The 17,354-nt window shown below is 46.9% G+C and overlaps 1 protein-coding gene across 6 annotated transcripts in view; it reads right to left on the minus strand.

The window, feature by feature from the left end:
- LOC146786089 (eukaryotic translation initiation factor 4 gamma 1-like) overlaps nucleotides 1–17,354 on the minus strand; it is a 582,378-nt gene that overhangs the window by 357,780 nt on the left and 207,244 nt on the right. For all 6 annotated transcript variants that reach the window (XM_085635562.1, XM_085635561.1, XM_085635558.1 and 3 more), the window contains one exon: nucleotides 14,542–14,666. In XM_085635562.1, the coding sequence (XP_085491688.1) occupies nucleotides 14,542–14,666 (125 nt within the window). The remainder of the gene's footprint in view (nucleotides 1–14,541; nucleotides 14,667–17,354) is intronic.

Raw genomic sequence — 17,354 nt, forward strand, 5'->3', positions numbered from 1 at the left:
AAGTTGGAGCAACTAGGATGAGCGTTAGGGAGTGTTGCTGTAGTTTGCGCACTACTAGTGGAATGAGTGGGAGAGGCGTAAAAGCGTACGCAAATCTGCCTGACCAGTTCATCCATATCGCATTGCCTTTGGACGATGGGTGAGGATACCTGGCCGCGAAGTTTGGGCATTTGGCGTTTTCTTGGGTGGCGAAGAGGTCTATCTGTGGTTGCCCCAACATCTGAAAAAACGGTTGAAGAACTTGTTGAGGAAGTTCCCACTCATGGATTTGTTGTGTTTGACGGCTCAACAGATCGGCTATTGTGTTTTGGACTCCTGGGACATGTTGGGCTAGGAGAAAAATGTTCTGAGGTATAGCCCACCTCCATATGCTCTGTGCGAGCTGAGAGAGCTGCAGAGAGTGTATCCCGCCTTGTTTTTGGATATAATACATGGCTGTCATGTTGTCGATGCGGAAAGTCTTGCCTGATATTTGTTTTTTAAATGCTTTTAAGGCTCGGAATATGGCTAGTAACTCCAGGTGGTTGATGTGGAGTAACTTTTGTTGTGGTGTCCACCAGCCCTGCATGGTGTGATGTAGTAGGTGAGCTCCCCAGCCGGAGAGCGATGCGTCCGCTGTCATGACTATTTGAGGAACTGGCTCGAGGAATGGTCGCCCTTTGGAAAGGTTCTTGGTGTTCCACCACTGCAGAGAGCAATGGGTACGACCGTCTACCAACACCAGATCTGTTAGCTAACCTTGAGCCTGGTTCCATTGGCGTGCTAAGCACTCTTGGAGAGGACGCATCTGGAGGCTTGCATGAGGCACTATGAATATGCAAGAGGCCATCATCCCTATTAGTTGCATGAACACTCGAGCTGGAAGAGTGTTGCGGTTGGAATCTGGTGAGAAGAGCTTGTATGCTCGCTATCCTGGCGGGACTGGGATAGGCTAGCGCCCTTGAGGTGTCTATTGTGGCACCGAGGTATTGTTGTGTGTGGGACGGTTGCAGCTGGGACTTAGAGTGGTTTATTGTGAACCCCAGGTCGTGAAGTTGTTGAATAGTGGCGTGAGTGTGTTGTACACACTGATTGTATGAGCTGGCTTTTATGAGCCAGTCATCTAGATATGGGAAGACATGGATGTGTTGTCTTCTTAGGTGTGCTGCCACTACTGCTAGGCACTTGGTAAACACTCTTGGTGCTGTGGTGACTCCAAATGGGAGTACTTTGAATTGATAGTGCTGACCATCCACTACGAATCTGAGGTATTTTCTGTGAGCGCTGTGAATGGGAATGTGGAAATAGGCGTCCTTGAGGTCTTGAGTAGTAAGGAAGTCGCCCTGGGAAAGTAGAGGGAGGACCTGCTGAAGCGTGACCATGTGGAAGTGGTCTGAGTGTATGTAGAGGTTTAGGGGTCTGAGGTCTAAAATAGGCCTTAGAGAGCAGTCCTTCTTTGGTATGAGAAAATAAAGGGAGTAAACTCCCTTGTTTTGTTGGTGCAGGGGAACTGGTTCTATTGCACTTTTTTGTAGGAGGGCGATTACCTCCTGCTTTAATAGTAACAGGTGTTCTTGTGACATTGGACGGTGTTTGAGTGGTATGGTTGGGGGGGTAGATGTTAGTTCGAGACAGTAGCCGGATTGAATTATTTGGTGGACCCACCTGTCTGAAGTGATGTTTGCCCAGGCAGGGCAGGGAGAAATTGGTGGAGTCTTACCCCGACTGGAGTGGAATGGTCTGGGGGAAGTGGAGGGAAGTCATGGGGTGGGGGTGGAGGCAGAGCGGGAGTTGTTGTTCTTACCTCTGCCTTTGCTGTTGTTACCCCTGTACCCACCCCTTTGGTAACCAATAGTAAAGGTGGATTGGGTGGGAGCCTTGTAAGAGGTGAAAGGGCTATTCGAGGAGTAGCCTCTATGGGTACTTCTGAAGGATGAGCGACGAAAGGACCGTCTAGGAGCTTGCGACTGCAAGGCTCCATTAGATTTGGCGGTGTCTGTATCCTTTTTCATTTTCTCCAGGGATACGTCTACATTAGGGCCAAATAGGTGTTGCTCATCAAAAGGCTGATTGAGTATAGAACTCTGGAGTTCGGGTTTAAAACCCGATATGCGTAACCAGGCATGCCTGCGCAAAAGGACACTGGTGTTTATTGCCCTTGAGGCGGTATCTGCTACATCTAGGGCACACCGGATGGAGGTGTTAGTGATGGTTTTACCCTCCTGGATGAGTTCATTGCCCTGTTTTTATATTTGCCAGGGAGGTGCTGCATAATGGACTCAAGCTCATCATAATGTGCCCTGTCATACATGGCTAGCAGCGCTTGGGTATTAGCAATGCGCCAAATGTTTGCTGCCTGTGACGCTGTGCGTTTGCCAGAGGCGTCTAGGAGTTTTGATTCCTTATCTGGTGGTGGTGCGTCACCTGATGTTTGGGAAGTTGCTCTCTTCCTTGCATTAGAGACTACTAAGGAGTCTAGTGGTGTGGGGCCTTTAATGTACACTGGGTCAGTAGGAGCAGCTTTATATTTCTTTTCTATTCTCGGGTTGATGACTCGAGCTCTAACTGGGTCTTTAAAGATCTCTGGTGCGTGCTTAATGACCCCTTTAAGCATTGGCAGAGTTGAGGTGGACCTTTGTGTGGTATCGAAGGTGTCCATAAGAAAATCCTCCTCTACTGATGTCTGTATGCAGGGCAACCCCGTGGTATTGGGCAGCTCTGTGAAGGAGCTGGTTGAATCCGATATTGTTCTCTGGAGGGGAAGGCCTGGAGGCATAATTATCATCCTGTGGGGTGTAAGGGACGTCTGGGACACTGTAATCATCCCAGAGGTCAGGGGAGCCAGTAGGGGTAGGGTCCCCAAGGGGTTGATCGTCCGCACCCCCCCTGCATCATCTGAGGTGTTGTCATCATCATCATCATCTAGTGGGGTAGGTGATGGTGTGGGAGAGTGGTGTGGTGGGGGAGGAGGAGGAGGAAGAGGAGAAGGGATCCTTAATGGAGAGGTAGCAAAGTCTCTCTTCTTTGGTGGCGGTGCGGGCGCAGGCGTTTGCTAAGCATTAAATGACCAGTCTTAGGATCCTTTATTAGAGTCTTTTGGGTAGGATCTAGACGAAACAGTTCGTCTGTGGGAGACAGATCCTTTGGAGTCGAGGGCTTCGGTGGCGTAAGTTTTTTCGGCGTCGACTCGGTAGCGTTTCTAGGTTTGGAACCGTGTAGTTTTGAAGTGTCTTTATCAGATGGAACGGGTTGCTGTTTTTTCGGTTCCGAGGTCTTTAGCTTGGAAGAATCCAGACCTTTTGGTGGGTGTTTTTTAGTCGGCTCCGAGGGTGTTGTCGGTGCCGAGGAACCTGTGCTAGCCTTCGACGCCGAGTGCTTTGATGTCGAAGCAGCGGTCGGCGTGGATGAGGACGTCTTCTTCTGCGGTGCCTGAGTTTGTTTTTCGGTACCGAGGGTAGGCTTACTCAAGCCCGAGTCAACTAAAGGCTTAATAGGCTTCTTTACCGGGCCCGAAGGCGGGGCATGGGAAGCAGTGTCTCTGTGTGCACCTGGGCCCGGAGGTGGTACCGAAGCCTTTTTTGACAGTGTCGAGGGGGGGTGTGGGTCGGGGTCGGCGTCTGTACTCACGGCCCTTTGAGCTGGAGTGATGTCTTCGACGTCGGAATCATCTGCTTCGGAGGCGCTGATGATGGCTTCTTCGGCCCGAACCTGCTCCGGAACATCGACGCCCTCTTGAAAGATGTCGTCTGGGATCGAAGATGACGAGCGCGCCATTGTTCTTCGAGTTCGTCGGTCCCGGATTGTCTTCTTGGAGCGGAAGGAGGTGCAAGCTGGACAGTCTCTGGCCTCGTGCTCCGGTGAGAGGCAGAGGTTGCACACCTCATGTAGGTCGGTGTGGGGAAACTTCGACCCACATCGAGGACACTTCTTGAATGGCGTCCTTTCCATGAGCCGGAGATGAGGCCCAGGTAGGCCTGAAGGCCATCGTCGACGACCGGAATTGAAGACTTCGAAGTTGAAGGGTCACGTGTGATTGGAAAACGCGATCGAAACAATACTGTCAAGAAAGGAAGGATTGAGAGTCGAAAGTAAAAAACGTTAACGGTTCCGAACTGGAACGCGAGAACACATCCGAGCCCGATGGCGGAAAAAAACAATCTGAGGATGGAGCCGATGCCCATACGCACTATGATCCAAAGGAGGAGTCACATACCTCGTGACTTCCAAAGACTTTCCAAGACAAAAACAAGTGTAAACATCCGGGCCCAACACCAGATGGCGATCTATGCACAGTGTGTAATCTTCAGCTCATATGCCTCGAACCTGAATTTTCTGATGTTGGTGCCGTCGTCGATGTGAAATTTTCGTCGTCAACAGGAACGTTGTCGACGGTAGCCCAGTTGTAGACGGCGGTATTGTATTGTCATAGCCGGTGGGATCGTTGTCAACGGAACAGTCGTCGTCGACGATGGTGTCTTCGTCGAAGATGGCGCTCTCGTCGACGATGGTGTCTTCGACGATGATGGTGTCATTGTCGAGGTCTTCGTCGGTGACAATGTTTTCGTCGACGGTCCCGTCGACGATGAGCTCTTCGTCTGTGGAACTTTCGTAGACGGTGGAGTTGTCGACGAAAGAGGGAACGTCGATGGTATGGACCCCTTTATACTTGCCGTTGATGTAGTTATTGCTGTCGACGGCCTTGACGACGAGAGAGTCACTGTAGTCGTCGTTGAAGAAGACACAGGCTTTGATGGTGAACTTGAAGCCGAAGAAGATTTTTGGCTAACTTTACCTCTGGAATGGCTTTTAGATGTTCCTGAAGACTGAGGGGTCCAATCCCTGAGGAGACCTTGGGCTGTTTCTCCTGCTTAAGAGATTCTTTGGTCAAATGAGAGACTTTAGAATGTTTCTTTCTCTCTTCAGGTTGAACCTCAGGTGACCTGGGCATCTTGTGTGACATAGAGGACGTGTCGCTATCCACATCAGAGGAAGCACTCTGCTTCTTTTTTAGCCACAATAACAGTCTTCCTTCTCTGTCTCTCAAGGTTTTGGTTGAGAAAGTGCGGCATATCTTACATTGTTTTGTCTCATGGTTAGGATAGAGACAATAAATATAATCTTTATGTGCATCATCCACATGCACTCTCTTCTTCCCACAGGATTTTCAAGCTCTAAATAATCCTTTTTTATCAGACATTCTTCTGAAAGGTTTAAAACATAAACTTATCTGAAAAAGCTGAAGAACTGAGCAGAGCTCAGGAAGACTCCCTTACACAACGAATTGCGGTAAAAATCTGAGGGAATCAGCCTCTCTTGGGAAGGTTCTAGAGGTGCTGGCTGCTGATTGGTCGTGTTCTGAGTTTGGTCCTATTTGAAAAAGGAGACTGATAGGCTATAGAGTATATGGTTGCCACCATGATAGCCTATGGAATATACTATTTATTAGAACATTGGAATGTTGGGAGCTCCATTGAAAACAATGGAGTGCTCCGGGCTTATAATGGCTGGTATAAGCCCGGAGCACCAACATTCCAATGTGTCTTTGTTCACAGCTCTGGCTGTGAACAAAGACTTCAGAGAGCCTGAGAGGGTTTCAATCCCCTCACACTCCCTGAAGGCTTTGTTTTGTTAGAACATTCTGCCCTCTAGTGGCAGAATGTTCTAATAGCCTTATAGCCCTTCGTAGCAGGGCTATACCGGCTTTTAAAGTCCCTCTGCTTTGTTAAAGTCCCTCGCCTTCGGCTCGGGCCTTTAACGCTGCAGCGGGCCTTTAACAGCCGGTATAGCCCGCTACGGCGGGCTATAAGGCTATATTAGAACATTGGAATGTTGGTAGCTCCATTGAAAACAATGGAGTGCTCCGGGCTTATAATGGCTGGTATAAGCCCGGAGCTCCAACATTCCAATGTGTCTTTGTTCACAGCTCTGGCTGTGAACAAACGCTTCAGGGAGCCTGAGGGGATTTCAATCCCCTTGCGCTCCCTGAAGGCTTTATTTTATTTGTTAGAACATTCTGCTCTCTAGTGGCAGAATGTTCTAATAGCCTTACAGCCCTTCGTAGCAGGGCTATACCGGCTTTTAAAGTCCCTCTGCTTTGTTAAAGTCCCTCGCCTTCGGCTCTGGCCTTTAAAGCTACAGCGGGCCTTTAATAGCCGGTATAGCCCGCTACGGCGGGCTATAAGGCTATAGTATTTTCCACTTTGTTATTTATGTACCGTGAAACTCCCACTACGACGCCGGGGAATGATTCAGGCATGTGAATCTATGAAAGATACCCCAATACTGGATAAGTTAAGATTCCATACTGGGGCAGGCGGAAGTCTTGGTGGTATAACTCTTTTTAGTCCTTCCATAAATGCTTTGATGACAGGCACTCAAAATAGCGATAAAAGCTGCCTATTTTTAAGTTAAGCTGCTATGGCAGCAAGATACAGTCTGATGGATGTATAGGCCAATGCTCACTGCTGCAAATGTAATAGGTAGCACAGTATGTTCTGTATGGAAGCATCAAGAGGGTTGATGTGATCGTTATTGTAATAGATGACACAACTCTTCCATTTGGCTGCGTAGCAGGCCATTTTGGTAGGCTTTCTGGCCTCTTTAACAATGTTCATACAGTCTGTTGGAAGGTTGAGAAAACCAAACTATGAGTTCAGGAGCCAGATCGCAAGGTTCAGCTGTTTGGGATCTGGGTGTTTGATTTCTCCATGGCTCTGTGTGAGGAGACTGGGAGTCAAATGTAATTTTTGGTGTGGTACCAGAGAGAGTTCCAACAGGGTTGTGAACCAGGGTTGACGTGCCCATGTTGGAGCTACTAGTATTAGCATGATAGATGTTTGCCTGAGTTTCCGAACCACTGATGGTATGAGTCGGAGAGACGGAAAAGCGTAAGCAAATATCCCTGACCAATTCATCCATAGTGCATTGCCTTTGGACAATGGATGTGGATACCTGGATGCGAAGTTTGGGCATTTTGCGTTTAAATGCGTGGCAAACAGGTCTATGTTTGGGAAGCCCCACATTTGGAAGACTAGGAAGAGGACTTGAGGATGTAGTCCCCATTTGTGGATCTGTTGTGTCTGTCGACTTAACAGATCTGCCATCTGATTGTCCACTCCTGGGAGGTGTTCCACTGGGAGATAGATTTTGTGATGAATGGCCCATCTCCAGATTTTCTGTGCTAGCTGGGACAGTTGGAGAGAGTGTGTCCCCCCTTGTTTTTGAATGTAGTACATGGCTGTCATGTCTGTACGAATTAGTACGGTTTTGCATACTAACTGAACTTGAAATGCTTTGAGAGCCAGAAAGATTGCTAGGAGCTCGAGGTGATTGATGTGAAGCTGTTTCTGTTGGGGGCTTCACATGCCTTGAATTGTGTGGTTTTGGAGATGTGCTCCCCAACCTGTTAGTGATGTGTCTGTGGTTAGCACTGTCTGTGGAACCGGGTCGCTGAAGGGCCGCCCCTTTAACAGGTTTTGTGCGTTCGACAACTGCAGAGAGCGGTGGGTGCGGCCGTCTACCAACATTAGATCTGATAACTGTCCCCGAGTCTGGTTCCACTGACGTGCTAAGCATTCCTGGAGAGGACGCATTTGAAGTCTCGCGTAGGGTACTATGAGAATGCAAGACGCCATCATTCCTAGTAGTTGCATGAACACTCAAGCTGGTAGGGAGTGTTGAGGCTGAAACTGAGACAGTACGTTCTGAAACGTTCTGAGTCTGGCTGGAGATGGATATGCTACAGCTTTGTGTGAGTCTATGGTAGCTCCTAGATAGTCTTGAGACACTGAATATTTGGATTTGACTTGGGTAATTTTTTTTTTAAATAACAATTTTATTGAAAATAAAAAACACAACATTGCAGTAGTAATGACACTTAAATAACTCCTTCGCAGGTAAAATACACATCCGGACTTTGGAGACAGCAAGCCATACACCCAGGTCAGTATGCCTGGAATCAAACCGATCAGTAAAACATTACGGAGGTGGTCACATACAGATATTAGGATCGGGGAGTTCCCCATACACAGCATTTGAATGGTGGTCTTGAGCTATTAGGTCACAGCGTTTGCCCCTACTTGATCTAGGATACCTTGTCTCTCCCTACTAAGTTCCACTGTTGGAGAGATACAAATGTCTACCCGATATTTATTCCAGCGCCGCCACTTACGATCTCACCTTCGCGGACGACTTAGGTAATTTTTAACCCTAGTTGGTGAAGGAGTTGCACAGTTTTCTCAGTGTGTCGCAGGCAACTGTAGTATGAACTGGCCTTTATAAGCCTGTCGTCTAAGTAGGGGAAGACTTGAACCTGTTGTCTTCTCAGGTGGGCCGCGACTACTGCTAAGCATTTTGTGAAAACCCTTGGAGCAGTTGTGACTCCGAAGGATAGGACCTTGAATTGATAATGTTGGCCTGCTACCACAAACCGGAGTGGGCAGGATGTATTGGTATGTGGAAATAAGCATCCTTTAGATCTAGAGTGGATAGAAAGTCGCCTTGCTGGAGTGTTACCATGTGAAAATGGTCCGACTGAATGTATAGATTGAGTTCTCTGAGGTCCAATATGGGTCTGAGAGAGCCATCCTTTTTGGGAATCAGGAAGTATAAGGAGTACACTCCTGTTCCTTGATATTGTAAAGGGACTGGTTCTATCGCACCTTTTTGCAACAATTTCTTGCTTTAGAAGCGTAAGGTGTTCTTGTGAAATGAGGTGTGACCTTGGAGGAATATTGGGTGGAGTGCTTGTAACTTCCAGGCAATAACCAGATTGGATCATTTGTAGAACCCATTTGTCGGATGTAATCGTGTTCCTAATGGGTAGAAATTGTGAGAGCCGTCCCCCGACAGGAGTGGAATGATGGGCGGGGTATGGGAAATAAGTCATTGTTTATTGTTGTTGGCGGGGGAGGTGCGTGTAGACCTACCTCTGCCTCTTCCCCTGCTGTTATTTCCTCTATATCCTCCTTGAAAATAACCTCTTGAAGAGGCCGACTGATTGTTGCCCTTGTAAGAGGAGGAGGCATTGTCTGCAGAAATGTTTTTGGAGCCGCCCCAGTAAAATGAGCGACGAAAGGAACCTCTGCCAGAAGGTGCTTGCAAGGCCCCCATAGACTTAGCAACCTCTGTCTTTTTTCATCTTTTCTAAAGATGTGCCCACAGCTGGGCCAAAGAGATGTTGTGCATCAAAAGGTTGATTAAGGATAGAGGCTTGTACATCAGGTTTGAACCCAGAAATCCTCACCCAAGCATGTCTGCGAAGCAGTACGCTAGTGTTTATAGCCCGAGCCGCGTTATCTGCCTCACGTAAGGCACATCTGATAGAGGTATTCGTTATTAATTTACCCCCTTGAATAAGGTCACTGGCTTTGGCTTTATGCTAGTCAGGAAGGAACTCAATGAGCTTTTGGAGTTCATCATAATGAGCCCTATCATATCTTGCCAGTAATGCCTGGGCATTGGCAATGCGCCAATTAGCCGCTTGTGATGCTATCCGTTTACCAGAAGCATCCGATAATTTGGACTCTTTATCCGGAGGTGGGGCGTCCCCTGTAGTTTGGGAGTTATCCCTCTTACGAGCATTAGAGATGACCAAAAGAGTCTCAAGATAACTGTCCCTTAATGTACACTGGGTCATTAGGTGCAGCCTGGTATTTTTTCTCTACCCTGGGAGTGATGATCCTGGCTTTGACAGGGTCTTGAAAGATGTCATCAGTATGTTTAAGCAGGGCCTTTAACATTGGTAAGGTTTGTGTAGCCCTTTGAGATGAACTAAGAGTCTCTAATATAAAATCCTCTTCTAAACTCTCCTTATGGGGCTCTTCCCCATGGTATTGAGCAGCTCTATTGATGAGATCAATGTACCAGATGTTATCATCTGGAGGGGAAGGTCTATATAGATACAAATCAAGGTCATTATCAGGCGGAGGGACATTATAATGATCCCATAGATCAGGATCCTGTGAGACATGTTGTGGTGCGTAGTCATCATTATCATCATGTGCTGTATTTTGTGGGTCAGGTGATGGTGGTGTAGGGGAATGTGTAGGTGTAATAAGAGGGTCATCAGAAATGTAAAGAGCCGCAGTTTTATTTTTCAAAGGAATTTGGTAGTCCTCTGATAAGCCCATTTTCCTTTTCTCCGGAAGCTTGGCATGAATGAGTCCAGTTTCTAGGTGGGTTACGATTTATTTTTGTTTCGGATCCGGTGTGAATTCGGACCAAGATTCTTTAGCCGCTGTACCTTCTTTAGAGGTTGATCTCGGTGTCGAGAGTTTCAGCTCGAAAGCTTTCGGCTCTGAAGTTTTCGCTTTCCGCAAAGGCGGAACGGAGACCAAAAGATGTTTTGTTTCGACACCAAAGGTTTGGGGTCGGCACCGGCATGGGAACAGGTCGAGCCCGAACCAGAAGGCTATTTGTGCTTCGGCGTCGAGCACGCAGGCGAGGTGCTTGAAGCTTTTTCTCCATGCCGACCTTGGCCCGGAGGCAGAGGAGGGACTGGAGCCTTTTTCTTGTAAAGGAGGTGATATGGGAACGAAGTCAGTTTACTCAAGGTCCATTGTGCCGGGGTCAAGTCTTCGGCATCGGAGTCAGCGTCGGATACGGAGACGTGCTCCTCGTCCATCTCGGCTTCCTGCGCTTGGGATTCTTCTTGATCGGACTCGTGTGCGAGGAGGTCCGGCGCAGGGCCACTTTGCTGGTACATTCCATGACGTTGAGCTCGGCGATCACGGAGTATTTTTTCTCCAAAGGAACGACTGGCACGCGTTGCAGTCTTTCTCATCATGTTCTGGGGATAGGCAAAGGTTGCACACCTTGTTCAAGTCGGTGCGCGCGAACTTAGCGCAAATCCTTGGGCATAACTTGAATGGAGTCCGTTCCATCAGCTGTGACCGATCCGGGCGCGGGTATGTCCAACAGCCTTCCACAAATGTTCCGGCTGAAGGTTTTAGAAAGTAAACGATACGCGGAGGAGGGGAAACACGGTCGATTAACAATACTGTCAAGGGTAGTGGATTGCACGTCGAAGAGGGCCCGAAGAACGGTGCCGAACCGGAGCGCAACATTTAACATCTGAACCCGATGGAGTAAAAAAACAATCTAACAATGGAGTCAATGCCCATGCGTACTATCACCTAAGGGATCCAACAGTAGATGGCGATCTATGCACAAGTATATGATCTACAGCTCATATGCCTCAAACCTATCCTTTTCCCTGAAGCATCAAGGAGTTTGACTCTTAACTGGTGGTGGTGCGTCTTCAGTAGTCTGGGAGTTTGCCCTCTTCCATGCATTAGAAACTACAAGTGAATCTAATGGTAGTTGACCTTTTATGTATACTGGATCTGATGGGGCAGGCTTGTATTTTTATCTACCCTCGGGGTAAGGATACGTGCTCTAACAAGATCCTTAAAAATGTCTACATGTTTGGTCATGCCTTTCAACATGGGCAACATGTGTGTAGATTTTTGTGTTTTGTAGAGTCTCAAAAAGAAAATCCTCCTCGAGGGATTCTTTGTGTAGTGGGACTCCATGGTAAGTAGAAGCTCTACTTAATAACTCTACTTATCCTACACTGTCATCTGGTGGAGAGGGTTTGGTAGAATATATGTCCAGGCCGTTATCAGTGGGTGAATCAGTATTATAGTCATTCCACACGTCCCCAGGCTGATCGTCATCCTGGTTATCCCCATCCCCATCACCCTGATTGTCAGGTGTGTGTGGTGGTGAGTACTCAGGTGAAGTTGGCACAGGTATAGTCTGGGGTAGAGAAGGTGAAGGAAGAGGAAGAGGAGGAGGAGGGGAAGGATTTGTCTCAACTTTTCTCTTCTTCAAAGGTATGTGGTATTCCTCTTCTGTAGTAGCATCTCTTTTTAAAGTCACTTTAGTGGTGATATATCCAGTCTTTGGGTGTATAACAAGGATTTTTTGTTTCGGTCCGGTTTGTCGATTGAATCATCGGGAAAAAAAATTGGGAGTGAATTGGGCGTCTACATGTGTTTCGGCTCCGAATGGTTCGGCGCCGATGGTTTCTTGGCCAGGGTTTTGGGATCCGAAGTTTGTTTTGGTGCCGATGGAGAATGTTCGGTGCCAGACTTTTTCTTAGGCTCCGAAGTCTTTGGCTCGTTGCTTGATTTGGCATGGGGCTTTTCGGAGCCGGAACGCGGGGCTGCGGAAGCTTGTTCTCGGCGCCCACTGGAGCCAGAGAGCACAGGTTGATGCGGAGCCTTCTTCTTCGATGGAAGTGGAAGGTGGGGCGAGATAGGGGCTGTACTCACGGTACGTTGTCCCTGCGGGATGTCTTCATCCTCATCGGAGCTAACTTCGGAAACGAAGATGTCTTCCTGTTCCTCATTGGCTCTGATGGGTTTGTCGCCTTCCTCCTCTTCCGATTGAGTCCGAAGAGGCCTGGAATGGAACCTGCTTGTTGTCTCTGCATGTCGCGTCGTCGAGCCCGACGATCGCGAAGAGTCTTTTTGGAGCGGAAAGCTAGGCACGCGTCACAGTGGTCTTCTCTGCGGTCGGGTGACAAAACACAAATTGCACACCTGGTGTGAGTCGGTGCACGGGTATTTCGCGTGGCACCGAGGACAGAACTTGAAAGGAGTTCGTTCCATCGACTGCGAGTTGAACCAGGGGCTAGGTCCTAACGGCCTACCACGAGCTTTTCGATTGAAGTTTTATTCAGGAATCAGGATCCGCAAAGAAAGGGGAAAGCGAACGGAAACAACACCGTAGAGTATGAATGGAATACGTGCCGAGAAGGAACGAATGATCGACATTGAACCGGAGCGCAGCAAGATACATCAGAACCCGATGGCGGAAAAAAACAATATGAAGATGGAGTCGATGACCATGCGCACTATCACCTAAGGGAAGAGTCCCCTAACTTGTGACTAGGAAAACTTCTTCCAAGAAAAACAACGTGCAAACATCCGGACCCAACACTAGATGGCGATCTTATGCAAAGCATGTGATCTACAGCTCACATGCCTCGGACACATCTTCTTGGTGCCACCGTTGCGGGACCGAAGCCTTTTGTTTCGGCTGAGATTGAGTTTGGGTCAAGGGGCGTTCGGTACTCAACGGGACGTTGACCTTGCGGCAAGTTTTCTTCCATCTTGGAGTCCGATTTTGGAATGGAGGCAAGTTTTTCTTGTTCTTCCTCGGCCCCTTGTGCGTCAAATTCATCCTCATACCCTTCGCCAAATAAGTCCGGCGTGTATTCGATGTTTTGACTCTACATTTCGCGACGTCGAGCCAGATGATCACGGAGCGTTTTCTCTGATCGGAACGAGCTGCACGTGTCGCAGTCCTGTTCGTTGTGCTCCAGAGACAAGCACAAATTGCAAACATAGTGCGAGTTGGTGCGCGATTACTTGATATGGCACCGATGGCAAGTTCCCGAAGAATCAAAAAAGTGTTTTTCTGACGGATACGATACGTGTAGAAGTGGGGTATGCGTTCGAAACAATACTGACGTGGGTAAAGTGGATTGCGCACCGAGGGGAGCCTGAAGAAAGATTAGAAGTGGAGCCCAGCAATACACGTCCGAACCCAATTGCGGAAAAAAGTAATCTAACAACGGAGTCGATCCCCATGCGCAATATCACCGAAAGGAGGAGTCACCTACCTCGTGACTGGAAAGACTTCTTCGAAAAAACCCAACTTGCAAACATTCAACCAAACACTAGATGGCAGGAGTATGCAAAGCATGTGATCTAGAGCTCACGTGCCTTGAACGGAAAATGTTACTTACCCAGTAAGCATCTGTTCTTGGCATGTAGAGCTATAGATTCACATGCTTTGCATACTACTGCCATCTAGTGTTGGGTCCGGATGTTTGCAAGTTGTTTTTCTTTGACGAAGTCTTTCCAGTCACAAGGTAGGTGACTCCTTTCAGTGATATTGCGCATGGGCATCGACTCCATTGTTAGATTGTTTTCCAGCAGAAGATGAGAATGGACTTAGTAAAGGTAGAATAGAGATGTCCATGCATATGTATATAAGATTAAAAAAAACTGCAACAGGTATAGGTGGCAGGTGGGCGCATGTGAATCTACAGCTCTACATGCCTCGAACGGAAAATGTTACCAACCACGTGTTCCACCAGGCAGTAGATTGGCATATTTAGCTTCTCTGTACATGAAATAAACAGTTCAGTGGAATACTTCGGGGAGAGGTAATGCTGGTCCAGGAGGGAAGAAGAAAAGTACCCTGGATTATGTTACATGATCCACTGAGATTAGTTGTATAGAAATCTGGCCCTCCTGATCTTACTTTGCACACCAGTGACCCAGGAGTTTGTGGTAAATGCAGCAGTAGCATGTGATCACAACCAAAGTAAACTAATACTAGAGCACATACAAATCTGAAGTTGTCCACAACCCTGCAGCAGAACAAGCACAGCATTTGACTGGTATGATGAATTAAGTTTTGCAAAAGTTGGGTTAAGTATCCACCGTGGAAGTTTGAACTGGATGGTTGCCTCATGAAAAAGACGTAAAGGAGTACTTTGAGCAGAAGGAGTATGGAGAGTACAATCATGGGCTTGCATCATACCTTTGTGATCTTCTGAATCCGACTGGTGTCGATAGGCCGACTGCCTTTGCTGATAAGCAAAGTGTTCCAGCCATCATCAGCCACCTGGCCTCCTCGGCTCCCACCTCCACATCCACCACCACCACCTTAAACAACAAGAGTTTAAGACCTCAGAATTTATCATTTCATGGGACCAGCAGTGCAAAAGAACCACGTTAAAGGACTACATAAAGGTATGTTCTGATAAAGGCAAATAGAAGGAGAAAAAAAAATAAACTAAGGTGACTAAACACACCAAAAGTGTCAAGCTTTTATCAGAAAATGGTCTATTCCTAATCTGTCTAACCTTCATATTAAGCACGTTCTATAACCCAAACAATAGCTCTGTTAAGACATGAATAAGTTTCGTGCATACCAGTAAAACTGATGGCTGTCTCTGCAGGGATATACTGAAGCCTAAAAGAAAGGATTAGGTTACTTACCCTTTGCATACTCCTGCCATCTAGTGTTTGGTCTGGATGTGTGCAAGTTGTTTTTCTTCTAAGAAGTCTTGAGTCACGAGGTAATGTGACTCCTCTTGATGATACTGCACATGGGCATCAACTTCATTGTTAGATTGTTTCCTCGCAGGCGGGTGAGAATAGAGTACAAGTATCAGTAAAGAGATGTCAATGCATGTGAAAGTATAGATAGGAACTGCAACAACCATAGGTGCCCGGGAGGAGGGTGGGCGCATGTGAACCTACAGCACTGCATGCCAAGAGTAGATACTCACAGGGTAAGCATCGATCTGTTCGAGGCATGTGTGGCTGTAGATACGCATGCTTTGCATATACTGTATAGCAGTGCCCTCGAAAAGCAGTGGCTAACCAGTGGGCGTTGCAGTGGTTTGAAAAAGTGTGCATAGCACCGCCATTCCTACATTAGCTTGTTGGCATGCTAAAAAACCCACACAATAGTGAGTAATGAAAGTGTGTGGTGTAGACAATGTAGCTGCTTTACAAATGTCAGCTATAGGGATATTGCCCAAGAAAGCCACGGGAGCCCCTAATTTGCAAGTAGTGTGAGCTCTAGGGGGTATAGACAAAGTTAACTTAGCATGTCTGAATACATTTAGCGATCCATCTAGAAATACCCAATTTAGATTTGGTTTTCCTTTATGAGGGGGTGCAAAAGCAAAGTTGTTTTGCTTTGCAAGTCTTTGGTTGTGTCAATAGACTACATTAATGCTCTTGACATCTAATGTATAACAAGCTCTTTCTGCCACAGAATCTGGTTGAGTGAAGAAAACAGGTAGTTCAACCGATTGGTTAAGGTGGAAAGGCAATACTACCTTTGGAAGGAAGTGTGTGTTGGTACAAAGAACCAGCCTAACCCTATGTAATTGGAAAAAAAGTTATTCTAAAGTTAGTGCCTGGAGCTCACCGACAAGCCTTAGTGGAGTAATGGCAATTAAGAAAGCTACCTCCCAAGATAGAAATTGGAGGGAGCAATTGTGCAATGGTTCAAAGGGTGGACACTTAATTCTTGTGAGAATATTGAGATTCCACGCGGGTGCAGGTGGGAATCTGGGTGGGATTACTCTTAAGGCCTTCCATGAAAGCCTTAATAATTGGCACTTTGGACAAGGAAAACTTTTGCCAGGTTTGTAGATAGGAAGACACTGCTGCAAGATGTAAACATATGGAAGTATAAGCAAGGCCAGAGGGCTGTAAAATGCAGAAGGTAACAAATATTGTTTTGTATAGATGCATAGAATGGATCAATATTTTGGTTACGCAGTAAAAAAGAAATATTTTCCACATGGCTGCATAAGCTCTAGTGGTAGATTTACATGCTTCTTTAAGAATGGTCATACATTCTGCCAGTAAATTTATGTAACCGAATTCTACGACTTCAGGAGCCAAATCACAAGGTTTAGCTCCTTTGGGTCTGGATGTCTGCTTTCATCATGGTTCTGAGTGAGAAAATGCGGGTTGAGGTTAAGCTTCTCACGTGGAACTCTGAGCTCGAGTAGTGTTGTGAACCAAGGTTGACGAGCCCAAGTGGGAGCCACCAAATGAGGCGGAGACGTTTGCCTGAGATTAAGAACCAGAAACAGAAGAGTGAGAGGTGGAAAAGCAAAACCAAATATCCCTGACTAACTCATCCATAGTGAATTGCCTTTGGCTAGGCGGTGTGGGAACCTGGAGGAGAAGTTTTGGAATTTTGCACTCTGTGAGGTCGCAAAGAGGTCAATTTGTGGAAACCCCCTGTAGGAAGCTGGCTCTGTATATATGTTTTCACTGGGGAGATAGCCAGCTATGATGAGAAACGTGGGCACAGCTGGTGAGAACCAACCAGTAAGATCCTTTGGTGTAGCGCATGTGAGGTACTATCTCTCCTATACACAATTTTTCTGTTGATTATACACCTGTTTAAGTGGGGAGTATATCTGGAGCGTAGTGACTGACAACTCAAAAGATTTTTAGAAATATAAGACTTTTACTATGGGCTATAAGGATTGTGGATAACAAAAAAGAATTTTGGGGTGGGCCTAATCAGTTGAAGACCCATTTCCAATCCTATATACAAAAGTGGATTCAGCCCTTGTTGATCAGGACTGTTTGTTGTTTGGATCTGTATATACTATACCAAAATGAGGTATAGTGTGCACAGAGTCCAGTGGAACCCCAAAGGGAGGCAGACTCTCTATTTGTGGTAGTGTGGGCGAGCAGTAAGGCTTCATCAGAGGATAGTGTTAAGCATTTGTTGTACACACTCAGGCAAGAAATGATGTCACACAATCAAAGACTAAACTCAGACCAATTTGTTTGTAGAAAAAAAATCTTATT

The sequence above is a fragment of the Triturus cristatus genome, chromosome 11 (genome assembly GCF_964204655.1).
Source record: "Triturus cristatus chromosome 11, aTriCri1.1, whole genome shotgun sequence".
Lineage (NCBI taxonomy): Eukaryota > Metazoa > Chordata > Amphibia > Caudata > Salamandridae > Triturus > Triturus cristatus.